Below are 25,660 nucleotides of genomic sequence, written 5' to 3'. Positions count from 1 at the left end.
GCTTGTCAAATTTACTTTACTTCTTCGATTGCTAGTAGTGTGACTCTGAAGTGCTGTACTGTATGTTTGTAAGTTTTCTCCCCAACAAACACAACGATGTTGACGAAACGTTTTGCACCGCCAAAAGTAGCAGCAGGAGCCTTTGGTTTCATTCTATAATACTGGACTTATTTTTCTACGAAGGTTTGAACTTTGAGAGTGTTTAAACAAGAGAGAAAAGTGAAAATCTTCATGCCTGAGTAAAGGGTATAAAGTGTGTAGTGAGGGGTTTTACAGCCTTAAAACATCTATAATAATTGTAAAAATAAAGTTGGCTACTTTGTGGATTTCACCTATCGCAAGTTATTTTTAGAACATAACTCCCGAGATAGCCGAGGGACCACTGTATAGGAACCCAGGGCAATAATGAAAAGCATTTCACCTTTAGCACAATGGAAGACAACATCGCTGGTTCAATGAGACAAATTCATTTAATAAAAATAATAATTTTACAATAAAAACACTGCAGTGTTAAAGCCTGAATACAAATATAAATTACAGTGCAGCTGTATCAGCCAGAAAAGGAGTTTAATTTAAAATATTTCTTTAATATGACAAACAACAAAACAAATATTTTACAGTTGTTTTTATGGTAATAGTCAGTGAATGCAAACGCATCACAGATTCAGTGTCAGAAAGGTTAAAGCAGTAAAAACGTCTTTATCTCTATAAAAATCTGAAGTAAACTGCGGGGTGAGGTGGCATATAACGAGGAAATAAAACTGACAAGTCGTCATGGCGACGTTCGTCCCAGCGCCTGATAAGCCAGCCTCAGGTTTTCTCTCAGCTCGTCCGCCTCTCGCTCCGTTTTTGCCCGCACGATGCTCAGCTCTGTGTACATGTCCTTGTACTTCTTTGTCGCGTTCCTCTTGTCCTGTCACACCAAAAAAACCAAAATCTGGTTTATTTAGCTGTTTTGTCCACTCGATTTGATCGACTCCAGGCATGGATCACCCTCAGTCCTAATTAACACGCACTCGAACCCTGCAAGTAAGTCACCTGTACACAGAGCGTGACTACAGCTAATGTTTGGAAGCCCCGCCCTGGTAGAAGCAACATTATCTGCTTATTTCGTCTGATAGTATGAGCTGTTCAGGCTCAAGCACTCCTTCAGTTCTCAAAATCAAACACTGATGTTTAAAAACTGATGAAGCTCTGCAGCATGGATTGGTTAACTAGCAGATTACAGTATTATTAGTAGTAATATTTGTATTATTAGTGCAGCTGCTGTGCGTGAAACTCTCACCCTTTGAGCCGACTGCAGCTCGTCCTTCAGAGACGTGATCTCCTGCTTCAGACACTGGACCTCAGACTCCTTCACTCGCAGCGTGATCTGAAATGAAATGTGTTTTTAACCTTTGAGTCGGCTCACGAGCACATTTACATAGTTTACATATTGTACGTGTGAGTCGATCATGAAAAACCATCATCATTCTTTATGTGGAATCACCAGAGTGGGTGTAATTTCAGTTTTTACTGCAGTTTGTGTTGATGGAGCCAGAGGGCATCACATGCTGAAAGTTGACACCAGCTCCAGAGTAGCTTTGCATGACTCACAGTTCAAAATAATCCTTCGTTATCTGATCCTGGGCCTTGGTGCAGCCTCAGGTTCATCCTCTCTCTGAGCTCCTCTTTCTTTGAAAGCCACCCACCTTTATGCAAGCCTTCTTTTGATTGGCTGCCCCTCTATTTGGACAGCAAAATAGAGGGTGGGACTTCTTCTTACTCAGTGCTTTTTAATAACTTCAAATGCTGGAAATAAAGCCGTGATGGCTTTGTTTGTGGTGGAATAGAATGTTAGAATCCCCTAAAATCCTCTCGATGACCATGCAGTAGCCAAACTCACCTCCATCTCGTACACGTCCATCCCCTGACTGAGCGGCAGAGCGTCCTGTTTGGCGAGTGTGCAGAGTCTGGTGATCTCTGCTGCCAGGTGGCCGCTCAGCTCCTGACCAGGTAAAAGTGAAAAACAGGAGAAACGATCAAGCTTCTTTACGTCTGACCTCAAAAACACTTTTTAAAAGTATTTGGAAACACGTTTAAACCCCCACAGCGACAGTCAAGCTCGCACCTCTGGTCTCACTGGAGTCTGTGAATATCTTTCGCCTGTTTTTTGAGTCCTGCAGCTCTTATTCACAGTGAACAACAGCTCAGCTTTTTAATGTGCGTGCATGAAAAGATTTTAAAGCCACAAACACTCAAACAATGAATGATTTCTGACATGATCCAAGTACAAAAGTCCATGAATCTACTTAGGAACAGAAAAAACACTGAATTATCCTGATTAGTGTTTCACCAAAGTGTAAACAAAGGCTGCATAAATGGAGCTAAGTTTCAGCAAAGCTTCTTCCTGTTTACAGGAAAAAGCAAACAGAGAACAATCGTCATGTGGAGATTTTTACGATGACGGCGGCAGACTTAGACGCTAAATCAGAAAGCTGCAGAGGAAAATGAGTGATCTGAACTGAGCTGTAATCACATCAACAGTCTTCATAACTATCTTAAAATTTCAGGATCTCAGAAGAAGCCGTTAACACCCTGCAGTCTGCGTCTCACCTGGTTTCTGGTCCTCAGGTCCTGGTTTTCCTGCTGGCACTGGCACAGGGCCTTCCTCTCGGCGTCCAGAGCCTGGACCAGATGTCCGTTCTCCAGACACTTCAGAGAAAACTGCTGCGATAAAACCTCGAGCTCCCGCTGGCAGGAGGCCAGCTCCTCACTGCAAAGACACACACTGAGAGTCACAACTTATCCGCATTTTCTCTGTTCAGCTCTCCTTGTCGGCACACTGAGGTGTTCCCAAACCAGCTGACAGACTCGATCTGTCCAGCATGGGTCTGCACCGGGCCCCAAACCCCTCACTGGCATCCTGATCACATGCCTGAAACACCTCAGCTGGCTCCTTTTGATGCAGAGGAGCAGATGGAGGTGCCAATTCTCATCACTGCTGCTTCCCACTCAACTGCAGCGGTTATGACAGGGTGCTGGTTGCCAGTCTGGATCCAATTTCACTCATTTCCACCAGAAAATAGACTCATTTAGAAAACTGCTGTGAGTACGAGAGCCTGCTGTGATTTACAAGTTATGTTCTCTGGTATGTACGAGCACCTCCTACCTGCCTTCACAGAGGAGGGCAGGTAGGATTTTTTCGGGCTCTGATTGTTAAAGAAAATATCATGGGATTTAAAACATTTGCCAGAATTTGCCAGCCAGTTCAGTTCAGGCTCTGCACCGGCACCGTGTTGGTGGGGAAAAGGTTTCCTGTGGATTCTGGCACAGAGCTCTGAGCTGCAGGTGCTTTTGTTCTTCCTGTAAAAAACGTCTTTGACCACCAGAATCAACAGTCTGCTCTTTGTCCCGACGCCGGCCCGCGGTGATGATTTTTCCAGAATGACATTTTGGTTTAACTCCAGTGTTTCCCTCCTGTTTTGTAAAACCTGCTGGGATGCTCACGTACCTGTGCTGCCTGTGGACATCCTCCAGGTGTGAGAGCCCATTGCTGTTCTCGATCTCACATCTCTTCTGCACCTCCCTCTGCAGCTCCAGGCGGTGAGCGTTTTTGATGGCTTCGATCGCTGAGAGGAAGAAGAGGAGGTCTGAATATTTGAAACTCAAACTCTTTATAATGTTTTTAATTTCTCACATTAAAAAAAAATGTCTGGATGGATCCAGGACTCATCTACAGGTGAGGAACGTTAGCAACTGCTGAATCTCCGCAAACCACAGGCATTCATCAGGAGGCTGATCTGAGTCTAAAATTTTAATCTACTTTTAATCGATTTTGGACAACGCCTCATCTCTTACTGGGCGGTTTCCCTCACCTGTTGCAGTAGCAGCGCTCTCCTCCTCTAACAGTCTGTCCCTCTCCACCAGGAGGCGCTCCACTTCCTGTTTGTGTCGACGCTGCAGCTCCTCAACCACCTTCAGGTGAGCTTCCTCCATGGAGGCGAGTCCACGCTCGCAGGTGACCTGCAGGCACAGCGGACGCTCACACGGGTCACACACAAAGCTCGTGACAGGAAGTCAAACAAAAGTGGATGAAAGCAGCGCCTACCTTCAGCTTCTCCGTCTCTTTCTCGTGTTGTAGCTGCCTCAACCTCATTTTGTCCTCGGAGACCATCAGCTGCTCCTCCAGCTCCTCCACCTTTCTTCTCAGAGATGAAATCAGTTCCACGTTTCCATCTGGTTCATCGCTCTCCTCTAAGCTTTCATCTGAGACCTTCTGTGGGATTTCCATCTCATCTATCAATTCCTCCTCCTCCTCTTCTTCACTCTCCTGTGCGCTCTGAAGCTCCGCGTCCTGGAGGTAAATCTCATCAGTCTGGCAGCCTGCGCTCATCTTCGACGTGCGTTGTTGTTCAAGGTTTGAAAGTTTTGCTTTGAGGTCCTCGTTCTCCTCCCGGAGTTCGGCGCATTTTGAGCAGTTGGCGTATTTAGCCCAAAGCCTGCACAAACGATGGCGGTAAAGTGCTTCGGACGCCGCGGAGTGAATGAACGACGCTATCCAGGGATGATCTGAAGAGTGAAACTCATACAGTCTGTCTGCTGTTGGCTGGAGTTCCTCGTGCACGGCGGCGCTGAGGGAGGTGGCGAGCTGGTCCAGCAGTGAGATTTTAATCTGTGTGATGACTTTGAAACGCTCACAGTCACTCACATCAAAGATGCCGCTCTCCTCCTCAGTCTTCGTGGTTTCCAATGCTATATCGTTAGCCTCGCCCTCGTGTCTGCCCTCTCTGCCTTCCTGCGCCGCCTGCTTGGTCTGAAGCAGACGGTGGCCTATGAGCAGCATTCGTGTCTCCAGCATCATCTGTTCTGCCGCCTCGCCGACCCGCACATCTGCAGGCTCGATCAGCTTGGACGGATCCTCCTTCAGTTCGTTCAGCAGCAAACTCCAAAAAGCTTCCTCCCACTCCAGCTGACTCACCACAGCAGGACTCCCCTCCCCCTCCCCCACCTCCGCCTCACCTGCTTTATCCAACCTGTCGATCGCCTCTAAAAGTCTCCCCAAAGCGCTCAGCCTTGCGACCATCCCCTCGATCACCTTCTGGGTCTTTTCCTCAGCAGAAACACTTCTGTCTCCTTTCAGCCTCTCCTTCTCTAACTCCTCATTCAGCCTCCTGATGTCAGCCTCCGCCTCTGCCACTCGTTGGCGGGAAAGTTTCTCCGCTTCCTGCAGCTCCCTGCAGTTCAGCTCTGATTGGTCGAGCTGTTTTTCCAGCTCTGTCAGCTTGGCCTCGGTTGCTTCGAAACACCGCAGCAGGTATCCCTCTGGTTTCTCGGCCCTCTTCTTGTTTTCATCCTCTCCTACCGGGTCGCTCAGCTGCAGCAGCACCTCCGTCTCCCTCAGGTTCTCCTCCAGGGAGCTGATCAGCGTCTGGGCCTCCTGGAGCTCCTGGTTCTTCAAGTTCAGCTCCATCTCCAGATCTTCCACCCTGGTCTTCCCCTCCTGCTCCACCTCAGGGAGGTCACGGGGCTCTGAGTACCTGCTGTTGAGCTCCACCTTCAGCCTTTCGATCTCGCGGTCTGCCTCCGTCAGCTGGTTCAGCATCTCCTGGTTGCGCTGGTTCAGAGCGTCGTTCTGGCTCGTGAGCAGCTCCACCTCCAAGGAAAGCTTCCTCAGGGTCACCTGATCAGGAGTCACCTGCTTCAGCTGGGACTCGTCTCCCTCTGCGGGCTCATGGGCCCATGAGCCGAACTTATCCACCTGTGTCTCCGAGACAGGAAACAGCTGACGGGCGTCTGCGTCCAGCTGGTCCTGGAGGTCGGCTGTCCTGTCATCAAAGCTCATTCCCTCACTCTGAGAGCGCTGGCTGTCTGATGCAGGTGACAGTAAAGGTGAGGCCGCTGTCTCAGATAATAAATCCTCCAGTTCTTGCAGCTCGCCCCCCGTATCGTGCAGCCAGATGCTGGGCAGCTGTGGTGTTGGTGAAGGTGTTTCCTGGCCGAGCTGCTCCTTCATGTTCTGTCTGATGACATTCTGCTGCTGCAGGAGCTCCTTTAGGCTCTTCGTCGGGTCTTTGAGTGGCTCTTTCATATCTAATGGGTAGAAATCAGCTTCAGGACTGACGGGAGAATCCATCTGAAAAAAAAAAAAAAGGTCATAAAACTACAGAAACCCGACTGAAACGATCAAAGTCAGTCAAACACACCAAAGAGTGTCTGAGGCTACGTCCACACTAGCCCGGATAAATTTGAAAATGGCGTTTTTGCCTGAAAACGCTCCGCGTCCACACTATCGTTTTCAGTCGTTTTCACAGAGTTGTGCGTCCACATTGAAACGGGCGAAAACGCTTACGTTCCAGTCCTGCGCATGCGTGAAACGCAAGACGATTCGACCTGCCTCATTTCTGTCTGCCGTTTATTTACTTTCCGGCTCTTTGAAACGTCTCTTTGAGTTTTTTAAATGGACTAACAATGAGGTGGAGTTGTTGCTGAGTGAACACAAAAGTACAAAGTTGCAAAAGCGATTGAGAATTAAAGAATTTTTTAATCTTTAATAGGGCTGTCAAAATTGAGCGCAAACAAAACAACTGCTGTATAATGCCCTCCGCTATCTTGGTTGAAGTGGTCACACGGCTGCATCACATGACTAACATGTGTCTCCGTTTTCGCTGTCCACACTGGGACGCGAAAGCACCGTTTTCAAATGTATGCGTTTTCGAGAGCATTTTCAAAATGCTGCATTTTCCTTGAGACAAAACGCCGTTTCAGTGTGGACGGGAGGCCAAAATGGAGAGAAAATGATGCGTTTTAGTGTGGACGTAGCCTGAGATAAAAGCTGCTTTCTCACACCTGCTGATGTTGAAATCTTTCTACGCTGAGCTGAGCTTCCAGTTCCAGTCGGCGACGCTCCGACTCCTCCAACTGAACCTTCAGATCTTCCACCTCCAATAACATAAAGTACACAAAGAGTTAATCTACACAACAAACACCGTCACATCCTCCATCAGGTGAACCTTACTTTTACACCTGTATAGAAAAGAAACAGACAAACAGATTGTAGTTTCCCTGTGAGCAAACACAAAAGAATCAACTGTGTCAATTAAAGATATACTTCCAATAATTTCTGGCCTTCAAAAATTTGCATAATTACCTGTTTTTATGGTTAAATTTACACATCAACAGACTCTGAGACTCTTCTTTAAAACTGAAAATCCACTCACCGCCTTCCTGTAGCTCTGCAGCACCTTCTCCATCTCCTCTGCATCTCTCCCATCAGAAAACAGCGGGACCGTCCTCTCCAGTCTGAACATCGTCTTCTCCACCTGCTTCCAGCACTCCTCCATCTCCTCCTCCATTCTCTGCTGCGATTTCGGACTCAGCGCTCGGATGGTGCCGTCCTTTTCTAGCAGAGAGAAGCCCAGCATCTTCTCATACCTCCTCCTCCTCTCCTCGCGCCGCTTCCTTCGCTCCAGGTCGCCCAGCTCCAGCGAGCAGGGGGATTTCTGTGGATCGGCGTCCACCACCGGCTCGCTCTCAGGCTTAAATTCAGCCCAGTCGAAGGTTCTGTAGCGGCCTTCGTGCCGCCTTTCCGTCACGCTGCTGGCTTTGGGGTGAGGGTCACTCTCCAAGGAGATGTCGGCCGAGGGAGAGTCCTGAGTCACATCTGGTTTGGGGAGGACCTCAGATGGGCTGCAGGGAATGTGCTGGCCAGGTAAACTGAGAACAAGATGATTTAAAAATGAAAAAGAATAATCATTTATTATCATTTCAGTGCTTTTAGTATGTCAACGTTTTATTTTAGCTTCACCTTATTTGTCATCTCCTTTTATCTCATCTTTAAATCACCTGTAAACACTTTAAACTGCACAACCTGCACAAAACCTGTTTGATTTGTTTGAATTGATCACCTGGCCACATCAGGGGCGTTGGCCGGATGGACGTTCTTCATCAGCGCCTGGATCCAGTTCTTTCGTATCCCCGCAGTCATCGCTGAAAGCGTGACGACGCCCTTCAGAGTCTGCAACATAAAAACATGTGACTAACCTCCATCTTTAGAGCAGAACATGAAGTGATGACGTGCAGAAGCGAAGACTTACGTGGATCTGAAAGCCGTAGTTTCTTTGCACCTGGTACTCAGACACATTGTAACACTTCGTTAGGTTGATCTCTCCTTCCAGATCTGAGGCCTGTGAGGAGACGAAAGAAAACGTCATGAAGATCTGGAAATGCACAAAAACTGTTTATATTCTACTTTATGAAGCCGGGTTTAAAGTACCTCCTCAGCCATCGAGTCCTTGTAGTATCTCAGACTGTCAGTCGACAACACAAACCAATATTTCTTCCACTAGAGGGAAGCAAAGCACATTTCACACAGGCTGGTAAGATCCTTTAAATCATCATCACAACCTGAAACAGCCAGATTTGGATTACTTTAAAATGTTTACCTGGTCATTTTCATCCAGTTTGACCATCCAGCCTTTCTTGAAGTTTAACAAGTCTGGCTGTACAGAAGATAAAAAATACAAAGTTTAAATAAAACACACAGAAAAGGGAAGAGCTGTTCGCTGAGACTGTTTGTTGCTTCCATCATTTTTGACCAGTAGTTTACTTATGTGATACATTTTAATACAAGACAAAGACAAACCGAGTAAATACAAAATGCAGTTTTTAAATGATTTGAAAAGCTGACTTCAATTTCATGAGCCACACTCGGCCACACTGTCAGATCGGCTGGATCAAGAAATCACTTAAATAAACCTGTCTGACAAAAAGCAGCACATTAAGCCGCGAACTAAAGAAACAACTGAGAAACATAGTCACTGACATCGATCAGTCTTAAAGGGTTACAAAGCCATGTCTAAGGCTGTGGGACTCCAGTGAACCACGGTGAGAGACAAAACTTGGAACAGTGGTGAACGTTCCCAGGATTGGCCGGCCTATCAAAAATATTCCAAGAGACAAAAGCATCCATAACAACATTTAAAGGACTGCAGGCCTCACATGGCTCAGTTAAGGTCAGAGTTCATGATTCAACAGTAAGAAAGAAACTGGGCAAAAATAGCATCCATGGGAGAGTTCAAAGGAGGAAACCACTGCTGACCAAAAAGAAACAAAGGTTTGTTTTTCTTTCGCCCAAAAACGTCTGGATGACCCCCAAGACTTTTGGGAAAAATTCTGTGGACTAACGAGTTGAGTTGACTGCCGTTACGTCTGGCGTGAAGCTAACACAACATTCAGCACCAACAGCCAAACATGGTGGTGGTAGTGTGATGGTCTGGGGCTGTTTTGCTCCTTCAGGACCTGGATGACTTGCCATCGTGCTCAAAAAAACAAAACAAAGAAATGGAGTACTGTAGTATTTGCATTTGCAAAACTGAGGGCTGGGTAGGAGGGGGGAGCTCCACACCATCTGATGTTTGAATCAGATATCAGTCTGAGCCTGACTGATCTGTGGGACTGTGTTTATTATGCCACCGGTCAGCAGAGTAGAGTTTCAGCAGTTGGAGGTATGTCACACCTGCTCCACCAACAGCTTCTCTCTGTGTTTGCAAACGTTTTTGGTCAAAGCGAGTTTTAACGTGCCTGAAAAGGTCAGAACAAACGATGCATCCCCTGATGTTTCCTTACAGGTAAGAGGATGGTCTCTACTCAGCTTTCTGCTGGGATCAGATCAGTAACCAGTATCGGGTATCAGTAAAAAGTTGTGCTAGCGTGCTTAGAGTCACTTCTGGAAGCTTCGAGGCTGAAACTGCCCTTGGATCAGTGGCTCACCGTCATGGCTGTGTCTGACGTCCTGCGGTCCAGAGACTTGGCTCTTCTCTGGGGAGGGGGGGCAACGAGACAGGACGAATCTCCACACGACTGCAGTTTCTACAGAAGGAAAAAAAAGAAGCCCAAATTAAACCATAAACTTATAGGAACTTCCCTCACAGGAAGGCTTTCACTGATGAGAAGACGTGACACGTTTCCTCAATCAGGACGGAGGCTGTTTGCATGTGCTGCCTGCATTCCACCAACCAGAGTAACCGATAGTCTGGACGCTTGGCACAGACGTCAGCTGTGAGGATTAGGCCCGCTGCGGAGCACCGCGGGGAGCCCGGCGGGCTTTTCTCCACTGCCTGTTAAACTCTCACTTGCTGAAGCGGGTCTGACCGTGGAATGCATGAAAAAGGTTTTACAGGATAAATAATCCCCGGGACTCTGCAGCTTTTGTCTTACCTTTCAAAATGATGCTCCGAAACTGAGAGTGAAATTGCCGCACGCCTGTTATGATCAGATTTCATGCCGGCTCTAACAGCACGTATCAGACTCTGGATTACACCGCATTAAGTGAAACAAGGGTCCCCTTTTTTTGTTTACTTGAGCCTCCACTGTTCAAAAGATTCATTCTTCTTCCTTATATAACCACTTTAAAGGGGAAAAATGTCCAGTTTAATCACAACAAAACATTCTTTGTGTTTTTTTTTTCTGGCATTTATATTGAAAAGTATCCAAAGCTCCGACACACAGAGGAGCGCAGCGCTCTGACTGCAGACAGAGCTGCTCCTCTGTTTCCTGAAGGCCTCCCAAAGCCGAGGGGGAGGAAGTGAGGAAGAAGAAGAAGAAGAGGCTGACTTGGGAATCTCCAGACAGGCTCTTTTGACCTTCTCCTGGCTAGAAAAACAAACGCACCCAAAGACACATAAATGAACGCGTGGGCCTAAATATTCTGCTGCTGCTGCTGTATTTAAAAAGTAAATCCTCTGGAAAAGGAGAGTGTGTTTAATCAAAGATTAACCGCGGCCACTGAGACGACCAATCTCTGATTTAACAATGTTTCTGCAGCAACTCCGGCTGCTGAAAACGAGGATTTACTGTGAAAGGAGCGAACAAACTAAAATAAAGAGCTGAAGGAAGCAGACTAATGTAATGCACTCACACTGTTTACTCACACTGCCACTCACTGTACATGACCAATTTAAAAAGATCACCAGCTAATCCAACGTGTAAATCTTTGAGCTGCAACAGGAAGTCGGACTAGCCGGAGACAGCCCAAACAGGCCTCGGGGGAACACGCAAACTTCACAAAGAAGTTCCCAAACTTGAGTGTCCATGCCACCTCCCCACCAGCCCAGCAGGGTGACAACCAAACCCATCAGTCTTTTACAGCTGAGGGATAAAAAAAAAAAACCTGCCCGGAGACGGCAGTCTGAGGTTTTAACGGTTTGACAGGGATGTTGATTAAACACTGACTGTGATTAGCACCACTGTTATAAAATCCATTCATCTGTTTTTTTAAAACTGGTTCAGAGACACCTGTCCCAGGTCGGTTGGGGGGCGGGGTGGGGTGGCAGTGAACCCGCTTAGAAATGTGAAGCCATGTCTGACCATTTTCGGATGTGAGGATGGAGAGGTAAGTTGTCAGCTAAACTGTATGTGTGCAATGCACAAACACAGACTTCTTGCACAGTCAGCACACAAAGCGAGCCATGTTATGAGTCATAAATACATTTACAGGCACCAACAACACAAACACAGTTGACTTGAATTAGACACCAGTGAGCTCCGGTGCCGGTGTAACTCACTGGGTAAAGCAGGGATCTCATGTGCCGTAAGGCTAATGCCTCAGGTGGACATGAGGAGGGCCAGCTTTTGGCTGAAGGTTGCTGCTTGGTCCTTGGTCCCTCTGTGAAACAGCGAGTTAATCTCATGTGTGCTGCACAACACGCTGCCCACAGGCCTCTCATGTAATGGATTCTCCTTTAAATCTGCTTCTCTGGCTCATCTGGAGGAATCTGAACTACTAAACCCTCCTTTCAGAAACAGAAAATCCTGAAAACATTTCTCAGTTTAACAGGTGATCTCGCTTTAAGTATCATCCGTGGGAATGCTTGTGTTTTGCTGTCACACAGACTCCTGCTGGGGTTTGCTCACCTCCTTAATCACTGGGGTCTAGCCCTGACACACTGACTAGCATTCACAAACAGATGTGCGCCTAGAAACCGGGAGGCGCTCATTCCTCCGAGTTTATCAGTAAATACATGACATCATGTGTTTCTTCAGCCTGTCAGCAGCACTTCGAGAGACTCGCGAAGAATCCCCGAGCGCCTCGGGTCCTCACATTTAATTGGTTTATTCCGAATCCCTGGAAAATATAGAGGAACGCCGTCTGAACTGCTTCAGGGCATCAAAACCAGTTCTGCTCACAGTGAATCACCAGCCTGCCTCCCACCTGCCGACACATGCGCTCACTCACGCTGGAAGAAAGTCATGCCCGGACACGGCCCGGCCGGCTCGTCCACGCGTTTCACGCCACGCTCTCATCACCGGCTTAGACCGAATGAGCGCTCTGAAGACCTGAACAGGTCCTCGGGTTGTTTACACCCACACTGACAGACCGAAGCAAACAGCCTCGGACTGTAATTTGGGAGATTTCCTAACTCTCCGTCTAACTCTGGGCAGCGTTTGATCAGGTCGGAGCTTCGGCCTCAGAGTGACGTCTTTCATGGATAACACCTGGCTGCTGCCTGAGTCATGTTCAAACCAGTCCAACCTCCTGGCCCGGCCCGGTGCGGCCTGAGCACAGCTGGATACGACGGCTGGTCTGAATCACGGCAAACCCACGCTAGGATTAATCATTACCTGTTCACGGTTAGCCAACGACCACAGGCAGGAAGCAGGTTTTAAATTGTTGGATGCCGGCGTTGAAGGACTTAAAATTTTATTTTCTCGATCACGTTTTTATTATAAGCTCTCGCTCCTGCGCAGCCTCACCACAATAAACGATTTCACCGAGAATTGTTCTCATCTTGTTGTTTATTGTTCGCTCTGGGCTCTTTTCTCACCGGGTTAAAAATAGGCCGGCCTCTTTTGTAATAATGTGAAACCAACCTCCCAGTTACACATTACATAACAACAATGTCTCTGCGTTTGTTCTTATCTTTAGTTTTCTCATTTTTGGACGTTTCCGTCTGTCTGTGCCGTCACCAGTTCACAGCGCTCTCTGTCTGTATACTGACTCTTGCTGTGGTCAGCGGTCAGTACGGCTGCCCGCTCATGGCAAAAACATCATTTATTTACCACAATTATTAAAGAACAGCATCTTTTTTGTTTTTAAAGGGGCGTTCCTTTAACTTTAAACATGGTTCAAATGAAAAACATTTGTTTGAATTGTTAAAAAGAAAATGTGTTTTGCTCGGTCATAAAGCAGAGACCAGAGCTCAGCGGTGTTTCAACATGAAGCCCCCCACAAAGAAATCTCTGAACTGAACGCAGTGAGAAGTCCTCTTTCCTCGATTCCACTAATCACATCTTATTCCGTCACACCTCACAGGAAGAAGGTTGTGGGTTTGAATCCAGTGGCTGGCTGGCTGTATGGTTTTTTTTTCCTGTGTGGCGTTTGTGTCCACACAGGACTATGAGTGTTTCACTCTCTTATCCCTGTGATACTGACGACCTGTTCAGGTCTGCCTTCTCCAATAATAACTGGATAGACCAGGTTCTAAATATCTTCGCCCAGTTTGACGAGAAAGAAAGAAAACCTCACTCAGATATTTTTAACTGAATCTTTCTCTTTGCCTCCCAAAGTCCTGAAGTTTCGCAGGAAGGCCACGAGATAAATACGTCCAATTATCTATTAAAAAACTACACGGTAAAACTAGTTTTAAAGAATGATCTGTGTATGTAAACCAGGGTTGTTATGATACTAGATTTTCAATACCAGGAAAACCCTTGAAGTGTGATGCCATTTTCAGTTCCACGGGTGAAAAGCATGGTATAAAATTAAGAGACAAATGTATTACAAACATATTAAATAACATCAATGATGACACGATCTTTAAACTGTAAACCAAACACCCCACAGGCACGGTCAGCACGGTGGTGGAGGGATGACGATTTGGGCATCTTGGAACCGCTCAGTCGATAATGAGCTCCTCTTTATAATCAGAGTCAGATGTGACTCAGCAGCAAATCTACAGCAGACTGGCTGAAAAGGAAAAGAATGGAGGTGCTGCAGTGTCCCGGTCAAAGTCCAGACCTCACTCTGCCTGAAATGCTGTGGCAGGAAGAAGAGCGGGCCAAAATGCCTCCACAGCGATGTTAAAGACTGTTATTTGAAGTTACTCCTGCTAAAGGTGACTGCACAAGCTACTGAACACTGGGATGTACTTTGTTTGTCTCAGGACTTGCGTTTTTTCCAGAGTCCTGGGAAAACTTTCTTTTTCACATGACTGCATGATATTGAGTACTGTTTCATAAATGCATGAACATGCAGCAACCTGCAGAAACTGAACAACACGCCCCATTAATCACTGACTTTAAAGAGGGCTTCTCACAGAAAACCTGAAACATGCTGGAAGGATTTCACCTTCCAATAAAAATATTTCCTATAAGAATTTAGAGGATATTTGACATGACCTGAAAACGCTTTATGAAACTCAGCACGCTTGAAGATGAAGATGGGGTAAAAGAAGCTGGACGTCGCTGATTTCACACTGACCACTCATTTAAAGAGAAAGGAAAACAGATGCAGGTTCTGTGTCACAGCCGTTAATCTTAAGTTTGAAGCAGTTTTTACATCTCACCTCTCGTTTGTTGGTACGAGTCTCGCTCCTGCCCGTCCTCGACACGGATGCTCCCGTTTCCTGCTCTTTCCTGGTGGCCTCCGATCTGTTTTTGCTGGAAAACAGGAAGAGCTGATTAGATTCTCCTTCCACTCAGGTACAAGGACCTTAACGGGAACCTATACTAGTCTGTGGATGCTCCCCTGCTCACATTCATCCTCCGGGATTTCAGAAAGGTCAAAAATGGCATTTTTCTATGAAATCGGGGCAAAAGTCACCAAACAGAAAAACTTTAAAACAGAAACCCAAGACTTGTGTGATTGATATAAAGATAAGGAGACTTGAGGCTGTGTCACCTTTATTGTGAGGTAACATTTTTGGGGGGTGGTTAAAAATTGCTAAAAAGGCTGAAACAGCTCCTCTGGTCCATCTGTACGTCACAGTGAGCGTTACAGAGGGTCGATAGTGTGCCCCCGCCAGCCTGGTTGAACCCACTAAGGTAAGATTTGGGGCAGAAGCCTTGAATCTTAATAAGAAAGTAAACCTGGATGAGCCTGAAATGAACTGAGTGTTTCTTCTTGTCATTTCCAGCACACTGTGGGGGCTTTTGGTGGGCTCAGACACCTCTGTGCCCTCAAACTGAGGTTCGTTCCCTGACTGGCAGGCAGACTGTCAGTGTTGAGGTCCTGAGAAACAATGCCGAGGATATCTAATTACACCAGCGTTTTGGAATTTCTGACCTTATTTGGGGGGGAGGGATAAGGATTTTGTGTTTTCGTTTCCCAAAAAGGCAACAAGAGCGAAGAGCTGACATGATTTCTCCTCACGTGACCCGTTCGCATGCTGCTGGGGCACAAACTGGGAGGGTTTCTCTTGGCTAAATATAAAAATGCAGCAGTCAGATCTCTAATGGAGGGGTAGAGCGTGAGGCTTTGATCTGCCGTTTAGCGGTGTGTGATGCCTGTTCGGCTTTATGCTGGGGGAGGCATTGGATGTCCTTTGTGCTAATTGCTTGCACATTTCTCCTCTGCCAGTGCACTTTAAATGGCTCTGATGAGTTACCCACACATTACACACAAACATAAATAAGAAAAGAAAAAGCTGCTTGCTCCAAAACACGAAAATTTATGTAATCATAAGATGTTTAAAATGAGCAGGAAGCTGCTTCGCTTCTAACCTCCCGTCCTGCCTCTGGTTCTTGTTGTTTGCTGATGTTTGGATGTCGTTGTGTTCAGCCAGCCGGTTGTTTCTGCCGGTGTCGGCGCTTTCAGAGGCCGCCAAGTCTGAAGAACCGACTGAGCCGCCGAAGCCGGCGGTGCCGTCTGAGGTCAGAGAGCCCCTGGGGTCCAGGCACAGGTAGGAGGAGGCGTTGCCTGGAGATAAAACGCAACACAAAAAAGTTTCAGACTGTTAGATCATCAGAGAGCAGGAACATCAAACCACAGCTTGGTGTAAGTCCACAAAATTAGGCATCCCTTTGCCATAAAACCTCAGCCAAGAAGCTGCTTTAATCACAAACCACAAATCATTTCACTCAACCTTCTCCTGCCGGCTTTAAAGGAAACACCAACACGTCAGTGTTTTACCTCATTCAGCACCATTTAAAATAACAAAAATCACAGCTTTTTACCCCTCTGATAAAAAGAACAATGTCAAGCTGATGCTTTATATTCAGACTTTTATCAGCTTGTCATCACTACATCAGTTCAACAGTGCGATAAGCCATACAACACAGGGTGAAAGGAAAATCACTGCCCCTTAAAATCAGCTGATTTTCGCTCTACAGTAGCTTTAGCCGATCTGATGAAGCCATGCAAGATTTTACCATCACACTACAGTTACAGGCCCTCAAATACACAAATCTGTCACTTTCTTCTCTTCAACTTTTTCAGCTGCTTCACATGCAAGCCACTTTGCAACCCACTTCCACCCCAGCTCCACCTTTTCTTGCTGTTTCTGTAATAATTTGTGTCAGTAAGGCGACTCTGCATATGGAAATAACCTTCCTTTGGCTGCGTCTGAATGAAATTATTTTTATTTTTTTCGCAATGAGCAAATGAATTAGGCAGAAAGTTAAATCTGATCATTCTGTGTCTATTTTTTATGACTTTAAATCAGCTTCTCTTGGGAAAAACACGCAAAAACAGTCATGCAGATGGTTCAGGTGCCTTCACTTTCTCCCCATTGTGAAGAGGATAATCCCACATTCAGAGTTAATACTGTAAAGTTGCTATGGTAGCATCAACAGAGAAGTACTCTGTTTACTGTATGACAGCCTATTAATCATTTTGTTTTGGCTGCTACGATACAAAGAAACCGTTAACACTGACAACACTGTGAAAGCGCAAAAATAAAAGCAGAGCCCGACTAAAGGAGCAGAAAAGACAGATTTCAAAGATTTCCCATCGAGTTTAAGTCAGTAAATTTTCTCTAATGTGCAGGTCTTAATTTAAGTATTCAACTTAGGAAGCTTTGTGAGGATATATGTTAACCCTTCCAACACTGAATGAGTATCAGGCCCTTTCTAAAAATCCATCATTCGACAGTGAGAAAGATTCACAGGTGGAAAACATTCAAGACACTTTGCAATTTTTCCCAGGAGTGGACGTCCCAGCAAATTCACCCCAAGGTCAGACAATACTCAGGGAAACTGTAAAAGACCCAAGAGCTCCATCTCAGACTCTGCAGGTCTCTGTTAGCATGTTAAAGGTTAAAGTTCATGAGAGTCCAATTAGAAAAGAGCTGTGCATACATTAAGGACTGCAAACTTCCATAAACTGAAGCCACACTGCAAAGAAGAGTGGACCAAAGTTCACGTTTTCTGCCAAGACTGATAAAGTTGTACAGAAAACGATTGTTTTGTTGCTGGTCAAGCTGTTTCTACAGGCCGCCAAATCACGAGGTGCACTTTTTTCACAGGACTGCACATTCAAACCTTTCAACTTTTTATATATATTATATTAATTTTTTTACAGACCACTCTGTAAAAAAACAAAAAACTTTGACATGTCAACAATATGAAACAACAAGTTTGAACTGAGGTTCATCTGATTTCTGTTTGCCTAGTCTGGAAACACAGAAATCAGCAGCATGTACTGATAAGTATACTTTTTGAACATTTATTGACAGGCAAAACAATCAAGCCACAAGCCATCATCACCATAACTGATATCTGTTCAGTGCAAAGGTAGAAGACTCCCTTTTAAGCTGATGTAAGAATAAGTGGATCCATTATGATTTTACGGTTGCTGCTAACCCTTATTTGTAGCAACAAGTCTGCTGACTATTTATTTAATTATTCCCTGAATCTGCACAACTAACGGTCAAGTTTTACGATCTCTTATTTTTGTCTCAAAAAACATAAAAACTGATTGAGAGCCTCTGTAGAGCCATTTAAAAAGTATTTGTTTCTAAAAAAGCAGAGCTTTTAAACTGGAAGGTTAAAGAATCAGCTGATGTGTTTGTTGGATTTGAGTATGTGTTTGTTTCAGTAAACATTAGAAATCTCCAAATGTTGAAAACTTAATGAAATGGGATGAATGTGCAAAAGAAATTAAAAACCTGGATGAGTTCCCCGGAGGAGAGCCTGTTAAGCAGGGGAATCCTGACAGAGGGAGCTTTGTGTTTAGCCTCCATCTCTCTAATGAAGCAGCCTGTAGTCAGAGTCAGCAGGAGTTAATCCAGACCTTCATTATGGGACCTTTCCAGACTATGCAATAAGCCTGATGCCAGATGGGCACTCGTGTCCATTTTGTCGCAGCCTGAAGCTCCAGCAGGGAAAAATACCTGCCCTGTGCCGAACATCAAGCCCATTAGGACTTGTTTAAGAGGCCTTGGAGGGCTCATGTCTGCTGTTTGGCTTTTATGATGCCTGAAGGTCAGAGGCACAGGATTTCCTGCACATCTCTCCAAGTAACTCCACTTCCTGTTAAAATAGAAACTCATCCAGCCCGTTCCTACGACTGCCCACGAGTGAGCGCTCAGCCGGCACGCCTGGTTAGAGGAGGGTTAAATGAAATGGACAAATAAAAATCTGCGAGTGTGCGAACATCTGCAGGACGTTAGGATGGTGCGAGAGGACAGGAAACGGCTGTGATTGGCTGATAGACATGAAAGCTGTGTGTGTGTTTGTTTGGTTTCCTCCGCTGCACCTGCAGGGGTCCGCTCAGGGCCCGGAGGCTCGGCGTCCGTGACAGTCCAGATGGGAGTCACATCTGGTCCCCCGTCCCGCTGGTCTTCCTGCCACCGGCCGGGCTCTGGGCGGTCCCTCCCCGAGGATGGAAAACTCAGATCGGTTGCTACCATTTTTGCTGGACTGGGCTCCTGAAGTTTGTTAGAGAGACAAAGAAAATTCACACTTTTAACATTAAATTAATACAGGTACAATAATGTGGCTGTAAATTAACAGTTCATTCATGTTTGAAAACACACAAAAAATCTAGCATATACTGGGTTTTTTCTAATAAATCCCTGCGCCTCTCAGCAGCAAACACACAGACTCTGTACAATAACAGACACTTTAAACGTTCTCATATGCTTCATTCTTCATTCTGCTCTAAACACAAATTTTTTAGACACTGTTTTCTACTCTTGCCACTGTGTCTCTGTGATGTCATGGAGGGGGGATATCCCTAATTTCTGACCACAGATCCACAAACCACCTGCTGTTTAGGAGGGGCAGCCAATTGGAGGAAAGCTGGCTTAAAGAGGGAGGAGCTAAAACACATTATTTTAGAGTATTTTCAAAAAGAGGATGAACTGAGGGGCTGCACTGAGGCTAAGAGTCAGATAAATAAGGATTATTTTGAGGTGTGAATCATGCAAAGCTGGTTTACTGTTACAGTTACATATTTTAAAAAGTCACCATGAAGTCCTCTGATTTCACTCAGAGTTCTCTAAACTCTCTAAACTCTTTTTTTCTGTCTTCATTTGGAAATTAAGTTGAAACTTTCAGAGGTATCAGAAAGTTTCTTCCTTGGTGTTTCTTTCAGTTTTTCACTGAGGAAATATCCTCCAAATGTCTCCTGACAGGTGATTATTTACTGGCACATTTGTGGTTTTTACCTTAATAAGACCAGTCTTGATTCTTTGGTATAAACTTGTCTGAAACAAGCCTCGTAATCAGTATGTCCACATGCGTGAACACAAAAACTTTAACACATGAGCACAATACCTGATTGGCCACAGGCTCAACTTTGCGTTTCTTCTTCTGATTCTGTTTGTGAGTTTGCAGATAAACTGCCAGCTGCTCACTCCACCTGGAGACAAAACATGACACAAACAGGGAACTAAATCTTTATACTCACCCATTAATGATTAAGAAACATACCACAATTAGTCTCATAATATTACAATTTTCAAAACAAAAGCCCTCTTATGCCTCAAAACATGTAATTTCTCAAATAAAACCAGCCAGTTAGTTTTAAAAGGTTATCATGATAAATACAGCTATGTTCAGTTTGTACAGGAAGCCACCATGACGCCTCTAAATGTAATTCATTTCAAAATAAAAGCCTCCAAGAAGGTACAGAAAGCTATCAGGATGACAAGAGGTATGTGAGAGTTTCATAGTGAGAAGCCCTATAGAGCAGGGTTGTCACGCTCATTTGATCTTGAGGAATGAAACTGACCTTTCTCTCATTTTAATAAAGTTTAACTACACATTTCATCTTAATATAATAATAAGCAGAGTAATTTCAAAAATGTATTTCAGTTTTTGTACATGATAAAAAAATTCTTTTGTAGTAAATGAAAGAAATATGTCAGCATGACTCTTGACTTAAATTGTCAAAAAAAAAAAAAAACTACAGAAAAAAAGGGAAAAAAACAGGAACTTATTAAATGTATGAAAATGCAGGTAAATGTCTGGGGGGCTACCATAGCCATCCAGTGGGCCAGATTGTAGTTTTTACTGGGCACATTTCTGGTCCCTGAGTCTTATGTTTGACATAAGATATAAGACCTGAGTTAGACGAATTTATCAAAATGCACTTATATGTCCAGTTTTCAAAATAAACGACTGTAGTTAGATACTGGAAGCAATGAAGATGCTGCAAGGCTGTCAGATTTTCAGAATAAAAGCCTTTAGTTAGTCATAGTAATTTACCACTGGGCTTTAACATGCCAACTTTTCAAAAGTAAGGCTTTCTATATTTTTTTTCAACTTGTGTTTTCAAGAAAGCTTCTCCCTTTTTGCTCATTTGTGCCCACACATGTCAGCGATCTCTTTTTTTAATGCTACTCTGAGGTCTTTATACCGACCCATTAATGATGTCTTTATTGTCACCACGGATGAATACTTCCTGCTCTGGGGTGACGATGCAGAGGGCGTTCTTCTGGCCCGTCCTGGGCTCTGCATCGAAGATGTCTGTGCACACGTTCACGTTCAGCGTCCCCTGTGGCAAAGTGCTGGGCTGCAGGAGAATCAGAACATCCAAATTATTCCTCCAGGGGTCAAAGAGCGAGTTAAGACATCATGTTTACTAAAACTTCAGATTCATGGCCACTAAACAGAAAGCAGTTTGTGGTGTGAAGTGTGGAATGAAAGGGAACGGGATTTAAGGGGATCACAGAGAAACAGAGAGGGGGGATGTGTGCATTAAAGGACGGGCTAAGCCCACATCATCTGCTGTGGTTGTGTGCACAACATCTGGCTTAAAGATGCCTTCTTGATCCCAACAAAACATACAGTAGATGCAGATGCATGCACAGGCTGGGGCTTACTGTACACTCCACGTTATGTTTTATATTTGCATTTGTTTGTAATTTTAGTATCTGTGCTGTTTCTCACCAGCTCATCCAGAGCGAAGCTCAGGCTGCCGTCCTCGTACAGGATAAAGAAGCGCCGCTGCCATCTCTGACAATGAAGGACAGGAAACTAAAATCACCACAGGATCACACTAATGCGAGACTCTTACGTTTTTTTAAAAGTTGACCTACCCTCGACCTCTGCATCGGGTTGTTAAAATCTGTCCCCTCTGGAGCCAAACACAGCCAGCCGGCATAGATGGGTTTGGCCTGGAAGGACACAGGACAGTGATGTCATATAATAGTCCGTGTTTTGAACTGTGGATTTGATGCCTGTTGTTATTGTTGTGGGATTTGAACTGGTCATCTGACAACAGAAACGTGTACAAATCTGCCAATGTTGCTAATTTTCTGATTGATTTCAGAGTGACAGTACATCCATGATTCAGCACTTTGTAGAACCACCTTTAGCAGCAATAACATGATGCACGGGTAGCCTCAAAACTGTATCACAATATTTCAAGAAAATGTGTAATAATGATATTTATGAACATTAATGAAGACACTGGCAGCGCTCAGTGGTACCCCTCAGAGTCCTGATATATACACCTATGGTATTAAGCAGGGGAACTCCTATGTCGCTTCACTCTCGAGTTATCGCATTCACAAACTTGGGTTTCCACTTTACCCACCTGCCCGCCCTGCTGGCACGGTGGCGACAATATCAGTCTTTTACATCTGACAGATAAAAAGTACCTAACAGTGTTTTATCAGAGACTGCAGCTCACAGGTAGCAGAGCAAAACAAAGGGCATTTTCAGTCACTGTTCTCTAATGAGACAGAATAACTCATTCAGCAGCATTATAGTGCAATAACAGTGGTACAGCATAAGTCAAATGTAAGCAAGTAAAAGTATAGAATAACTTATTCAGACTTTGGTTTAAAGTTACTAAAATAACCTTGTAACTCTTCAAGAGCTGCACAAAATCCTCACAATAAAACAGAATCACACATATCTCAGACTTGCATGGTTGTGGAAGCCGTCTGGCCCACTCTTCTTTATGACATCACTTCAGTTAATTGAGGTTTGCAGCACTGCTTTACGTTCAGCTGTCTGCAGGTCCGACCACAGCATCTCAGTCAGGTTGAGGTCTGGACTTTGAGTTATTCCACCACCTTGAGTCTTTTCTTTTTCAGCTGTTCTGTTGCAGATATCTTGGTGTGCTTGGGATCCTTTTCCTGCTCAATCACCCAGATGGCCTCACATCTGACTCTAGAACACTTTGGTATACCGAGCAGTTCATAGTCTACTGAATGAATGCAAGGTGCCCGAATCGTCATCCTTCCACTACTGTGCTGACAGTTAGTATGAGCCATTCATGTTGATATGCTAAGTCTGGTTTCGTGCATTGTGGTCAAACATCTCCACTTTACTCTCATCAGTCTAAAAACATTGTTCCAGAAAGCTTTGCGAACATAAGCCCTCCGGCTATTTTCATTTATCCTGGCCCTCTTCCAAACCATTCACACTTGTTCAGTCTTTTTCTAATTTTACACTCATAAACTTGAACATTTATCCTGCTAGCTGAGGCCTGTAGAGACTGAGACGGAGTTCTTGGGTCTGAGCATTGATCAGTAGCACCTGGCTGCTGTTTGCCCTATGAAACAGTGAGGTTGTACTTAGTTTTTCACATTTAAATCATGCCGTGGTTTACACATTTCGCCTAACGAGCGAAAGATCCCTGGTTTTGATTCCATGGGGACACACAAATCCCTTTAGGATCGAGTCAGGAAGGACATCCGGCCAAAAGAAAAAAAAATCTGCCGTATCAAACATGTTGAGCTACCCGCTGTGGTGACCCCGAAAGTATTAAATAAACACATTTATACTCTTTGTGCTTCCTCCTGTCTCAGACACATGGGTTTTTTTGTTTTTGGAGTCATTTTAAATGTTAAAATGCTGAGAAAAAAGTGCCACAATTACAGCAAAACAAGCAGGTTTTCTCTGAGCCTGCAGCGTCACTGGAAAACCATGTGTGGTGTTTGCAGGTTTGATGAACGGTGTTGAAATTACAGGGCCCGGCAAGAGCAGGCGGGAGGGGGACACAAAGTGATGGCATATTTGAACAATGTGAGGCATGTAGGAAGCTGTCACGATCGCCTCCTTACATCACCTCGCCTTCATAAGCGTGTTTTCAGTCCTGACATGTTTTACTCAGCACTAAGTACACAGGGCTGAAGCAGGCCTGGTAGAAAGATGATGTAATTTATTTTTTCCTCAGGCTTTTTGAGACAGATTGATGCATTTAAAAAATCAACGAGTAACAGGAAACCAATGAAAACCCAGTCTTTTCTTCATGAACAGAATTAAATGAAACTACATTTCACGGGTGAAGGCATCTTTTATTCCACTAGATTTGATTAGTAACTATTTATTGATCCCAAAATACAAAGCACCAACCCTAACAGCACACCTTTAACTGGAATAACAGTTACAGAATTAACAGTAAACACTACCTGTGCATTGACGCATCAGTTTTAATCACATCATGTAATTTAATCAGGGTTTGTTTACATATTCAGGTTTCCAAAGACTACTACTCTACAGAACAATGGGATAAGAGACTGCAGGGAGGTTACTGTAGTGGGACTGGGTGGTGAAATCACAGAATTAGTCATGACTTTTAATCTATTCTGGGTGCAGAGTTTCAAATTTGTTTTCTCCCTTGTCCTAGGAAACTCATTTTCAAGCCCTATTTTTGCGTTCCTGAATCATAGCTGTGGAAGCATTTTTCACATAATAAAACAAACCCGATCCCTTACCACCTACCTTAGTTATTAATTTGGACACAGCCCCTAACCTTGATGAAATGGTTTAAAAATAAACTCAAAACTTAAAGTCAACATTTCTTTTTAACTTTTTTACATTTGTAATCTTTTAGGCTATATAGAATTATACCATATAATCTAAAAGTAAAGAAATATAAAACAATAATGTTAAAATAAATAAATAAAATATGTTACATAATAAATTTAGAAATTCATTAATTTAAAACGTAATAAAAAAATAAACCGCTATTTTGGTAAAATGAAGATTAAATAACTTTAAAAGTCTGATTTTTATGCGGAAGACCACGGAAAAAAAAGTTTTATTTATAGTTTATAGTTTTATTGTGGACATTTCGACTTAAAGGGAGGCTGATGTGGGACTTTTATATATTCTGGGAGGGACACTTTGAATATAGAGACTCCCGGAAAGTTTCAGAAATAAAATAAAACAAAATAGAACCTTTTCTGATTCTTTTACTGATCAACCAAAATGATTTCTTAAAGTTAGCATTTTCATATTTTAAATTTGCATGTTTTTAGACTAAAACTGGCGATTTAATGATAACATTTGTATCTAGAAAGCTCACTAATTCCGAACAAAAGTGGCTAAACGTTATGACAGGAGCACCTGAGGTGTTCGTGAACTCACCTGCTCCAGGTCGTGGTCGTTGAGCGGATGGAGCTCGCGGGACTTGAAGCAGTTCTGACATTTGCTCTTATTAAAAATATTCGCCTGGAACTTGCTGCAGGGAGTCGCCGCCGCCTTTTCCCCGGACATGTTTCGGTGAGCGCCGCTTCTCCTCCGCGGGGACAGATCCAGACAGGGCCCGCTCTCCTCCTCCTCTTCTTCGTCTCCCAGTTTAGTAAAGCGGTGTCTCCTCAAACAACATCTGTCACACTGAGCCGCGCGCTCTTGTCGTCATGGTCATGGCCTCTGACGTGATACCGCCGCTCCGCTTCCGATCGCAACCTTCAAAATAAAGCTGATTTTTAGCGGTTTAAGATACAAAGAAAAAAACCCACACATACAGCTGCCACACATCTATTAAACAGTAATGTGTTATAAATAAGAGAAAAGTAGAGTTTACAGCGTCATCTACTTCTCTCACAGCGGTTTAAGCCCTCAACTTCCGGCTTACACCTACAAAGTAAAATCGATTATTAACGGGATTTCCTTCCTTAATTCCGTAATTAGTACAGAAATGAATATAAATTAACTAATAATAATGAATTAATAATTAATTATGTTTAAAACAACATATATTTGAGCAAAGTTGAGGATAAAGTTTTTAAAAGAGAGGCGAAATCACCTCACTTTCCGGTCACACCTACAAAATAAAACTCATTATTATCGTTTTGGGTTTTTTTCCTTTTTTTCTTTTCTGCGTGGATGCGTCGTTTTTTTTCTCTCATTTTTTAAAATTAATTTTTTAAAATTAATTCACTTCCAAACACACACACACACACACACACCTAACAAATTAAGTAAATAAAAATATTAACTCTTGAATAAAATTTGTGAAATCTGACTTTGTTTTGTACCAAAATATAACATCTGCACA

The 25,660-nt window shown here is 44.1% G+C and overlaps 1 protein-coding gene across 3 annotated transcripts; it reads right to left on the bottom strand.

The window, feature by feature from the left end:
- Nucleotides 1-472: 472 nt before the first annotated feature.
- Nucleotides 473-25,056, bottom strand: LOC116314282 (myosin phosphatase Rho-interacting protein-like). 3 transcript variants are annotated; one of them, XM_031732260.2, is made up of 22 exons: nucleotides 24,748-25,056; nucleotides 21,462-21,539; nucleotides 21,313-21,378; nucleotides 20,784-20,935; nucleotides 19,696-19,780; nucleotides 18,674-18,845; nucleotides 15,700-15,895; nucleotides 14,544-14,637; nucleotides 9,751-9,849; nucleotides 8,424-8,480; nucleotides 8,255-8,323; nucleotides 8,076-8,165; nucleotides 7,887-7,996; nucleotides 7,200-7,695; nucleotides 6,829-6,921; nucleotides 4,091-6,115; nucleotides 3,858-4,005; nucleotides 3,494-3,611; nucleotides 2,596-2,755; nucleotides 1,886-1,987; nucleotides 1,286-1,372; nucleotides 473-913 (listed from the first exon to the last, which is right to left on the bottom strand). In XM_031732260.2, the coding sequence occupies exons 1-22, from the start codon at nucleotides 24,874-24,876 to the stop codon at nucleotides 773-775; spliced, it is 4,767 nt and encodes a 1,588-aa protein (XP_031588120.1). In that variant the 5' UTR covers nucleotides 24,877-25,056; the 3' UTR covers nucleotides 473-772. The 3 variants fall into 3 exon arrangements, with proteins under 3 accessions (XP_031588120.1, XP_039466549.1, XP_039466548.1); XM_039610615.1 differs by lacking the exons at nucleotides 14,544-14,637; nucleotides 15,700-15,895; nucleotides 18,674-18,845; ... (3 more) ...; nucleotides 21,462-21,539; nucleotides 24,748-25,056 and adding exons at nucleotides 11,544-11,644; nucleotides 12,080-12,205 and having other exon boundaries at nucleotides 477-913; XM_039610614.1 differs by lacking the exons at nucleotides 14,544-14,637; nucleotides 15,700-15,895; nucleotides 18,674-18,845; ... (3 more) ...; nucleotides 21,462-21,539; nucleotides 24,748-25,056 and adding an exon at nucleotides 11,544-12,063 and having other exon boundaries at nucleotides 477-913.
- Between the last annotated feature and the right edge of the window lie 604 nt (nucleotides 25,057-25,660).

The sequence above is a fragment of the Oreochromis aureus genome, linkage group 4 (genome assembly GCF_013358895.1).
Source record: "Oreochromis aureus strain Israel breed Guangdong linkage group 4, ZZ_aureus, whole genome shotgun sequence".
Lineage (NCBI taxonomy): Eukaryota > Metazoa > Chordata > Actinopteri > Cichliformes > Cichlidae > Oreochromis > Oreochromis aureus.
Note: the sequence above shows the minus strand (reverse complement) of the source record. Positions and strands in the feature narration are given on the sequence as shown.

What these genes read in the sequence shown, in the direction of transcription:
- LOC116314282 (XM_031732260.2), bottom strand. Translation starts at nt 24,876, where the DNA reads ATGTCCGGGGAAAAGGCGGCGGCGACTCCCTGCAGCAAGTTCCAGGCG. An exon ending in AACTGGATGAAAATGACCAG is followed by an intron (nt 8,324 to 8,423) that starts GTAAACATTTTA and finishes GCTTCCCTCTAG; the next exon opens with TGGAAGAAATATTGGTTTGT. An exon ending in ACTACGGCTTTCAGATCCAC is followed by an intron (nt 7,997 to 8,075) that starts GTAAGTCTTCGC and finishes TTTATGTTGCAG; the next exon opens with ACTCTGAAGGGCGTCGTCAC.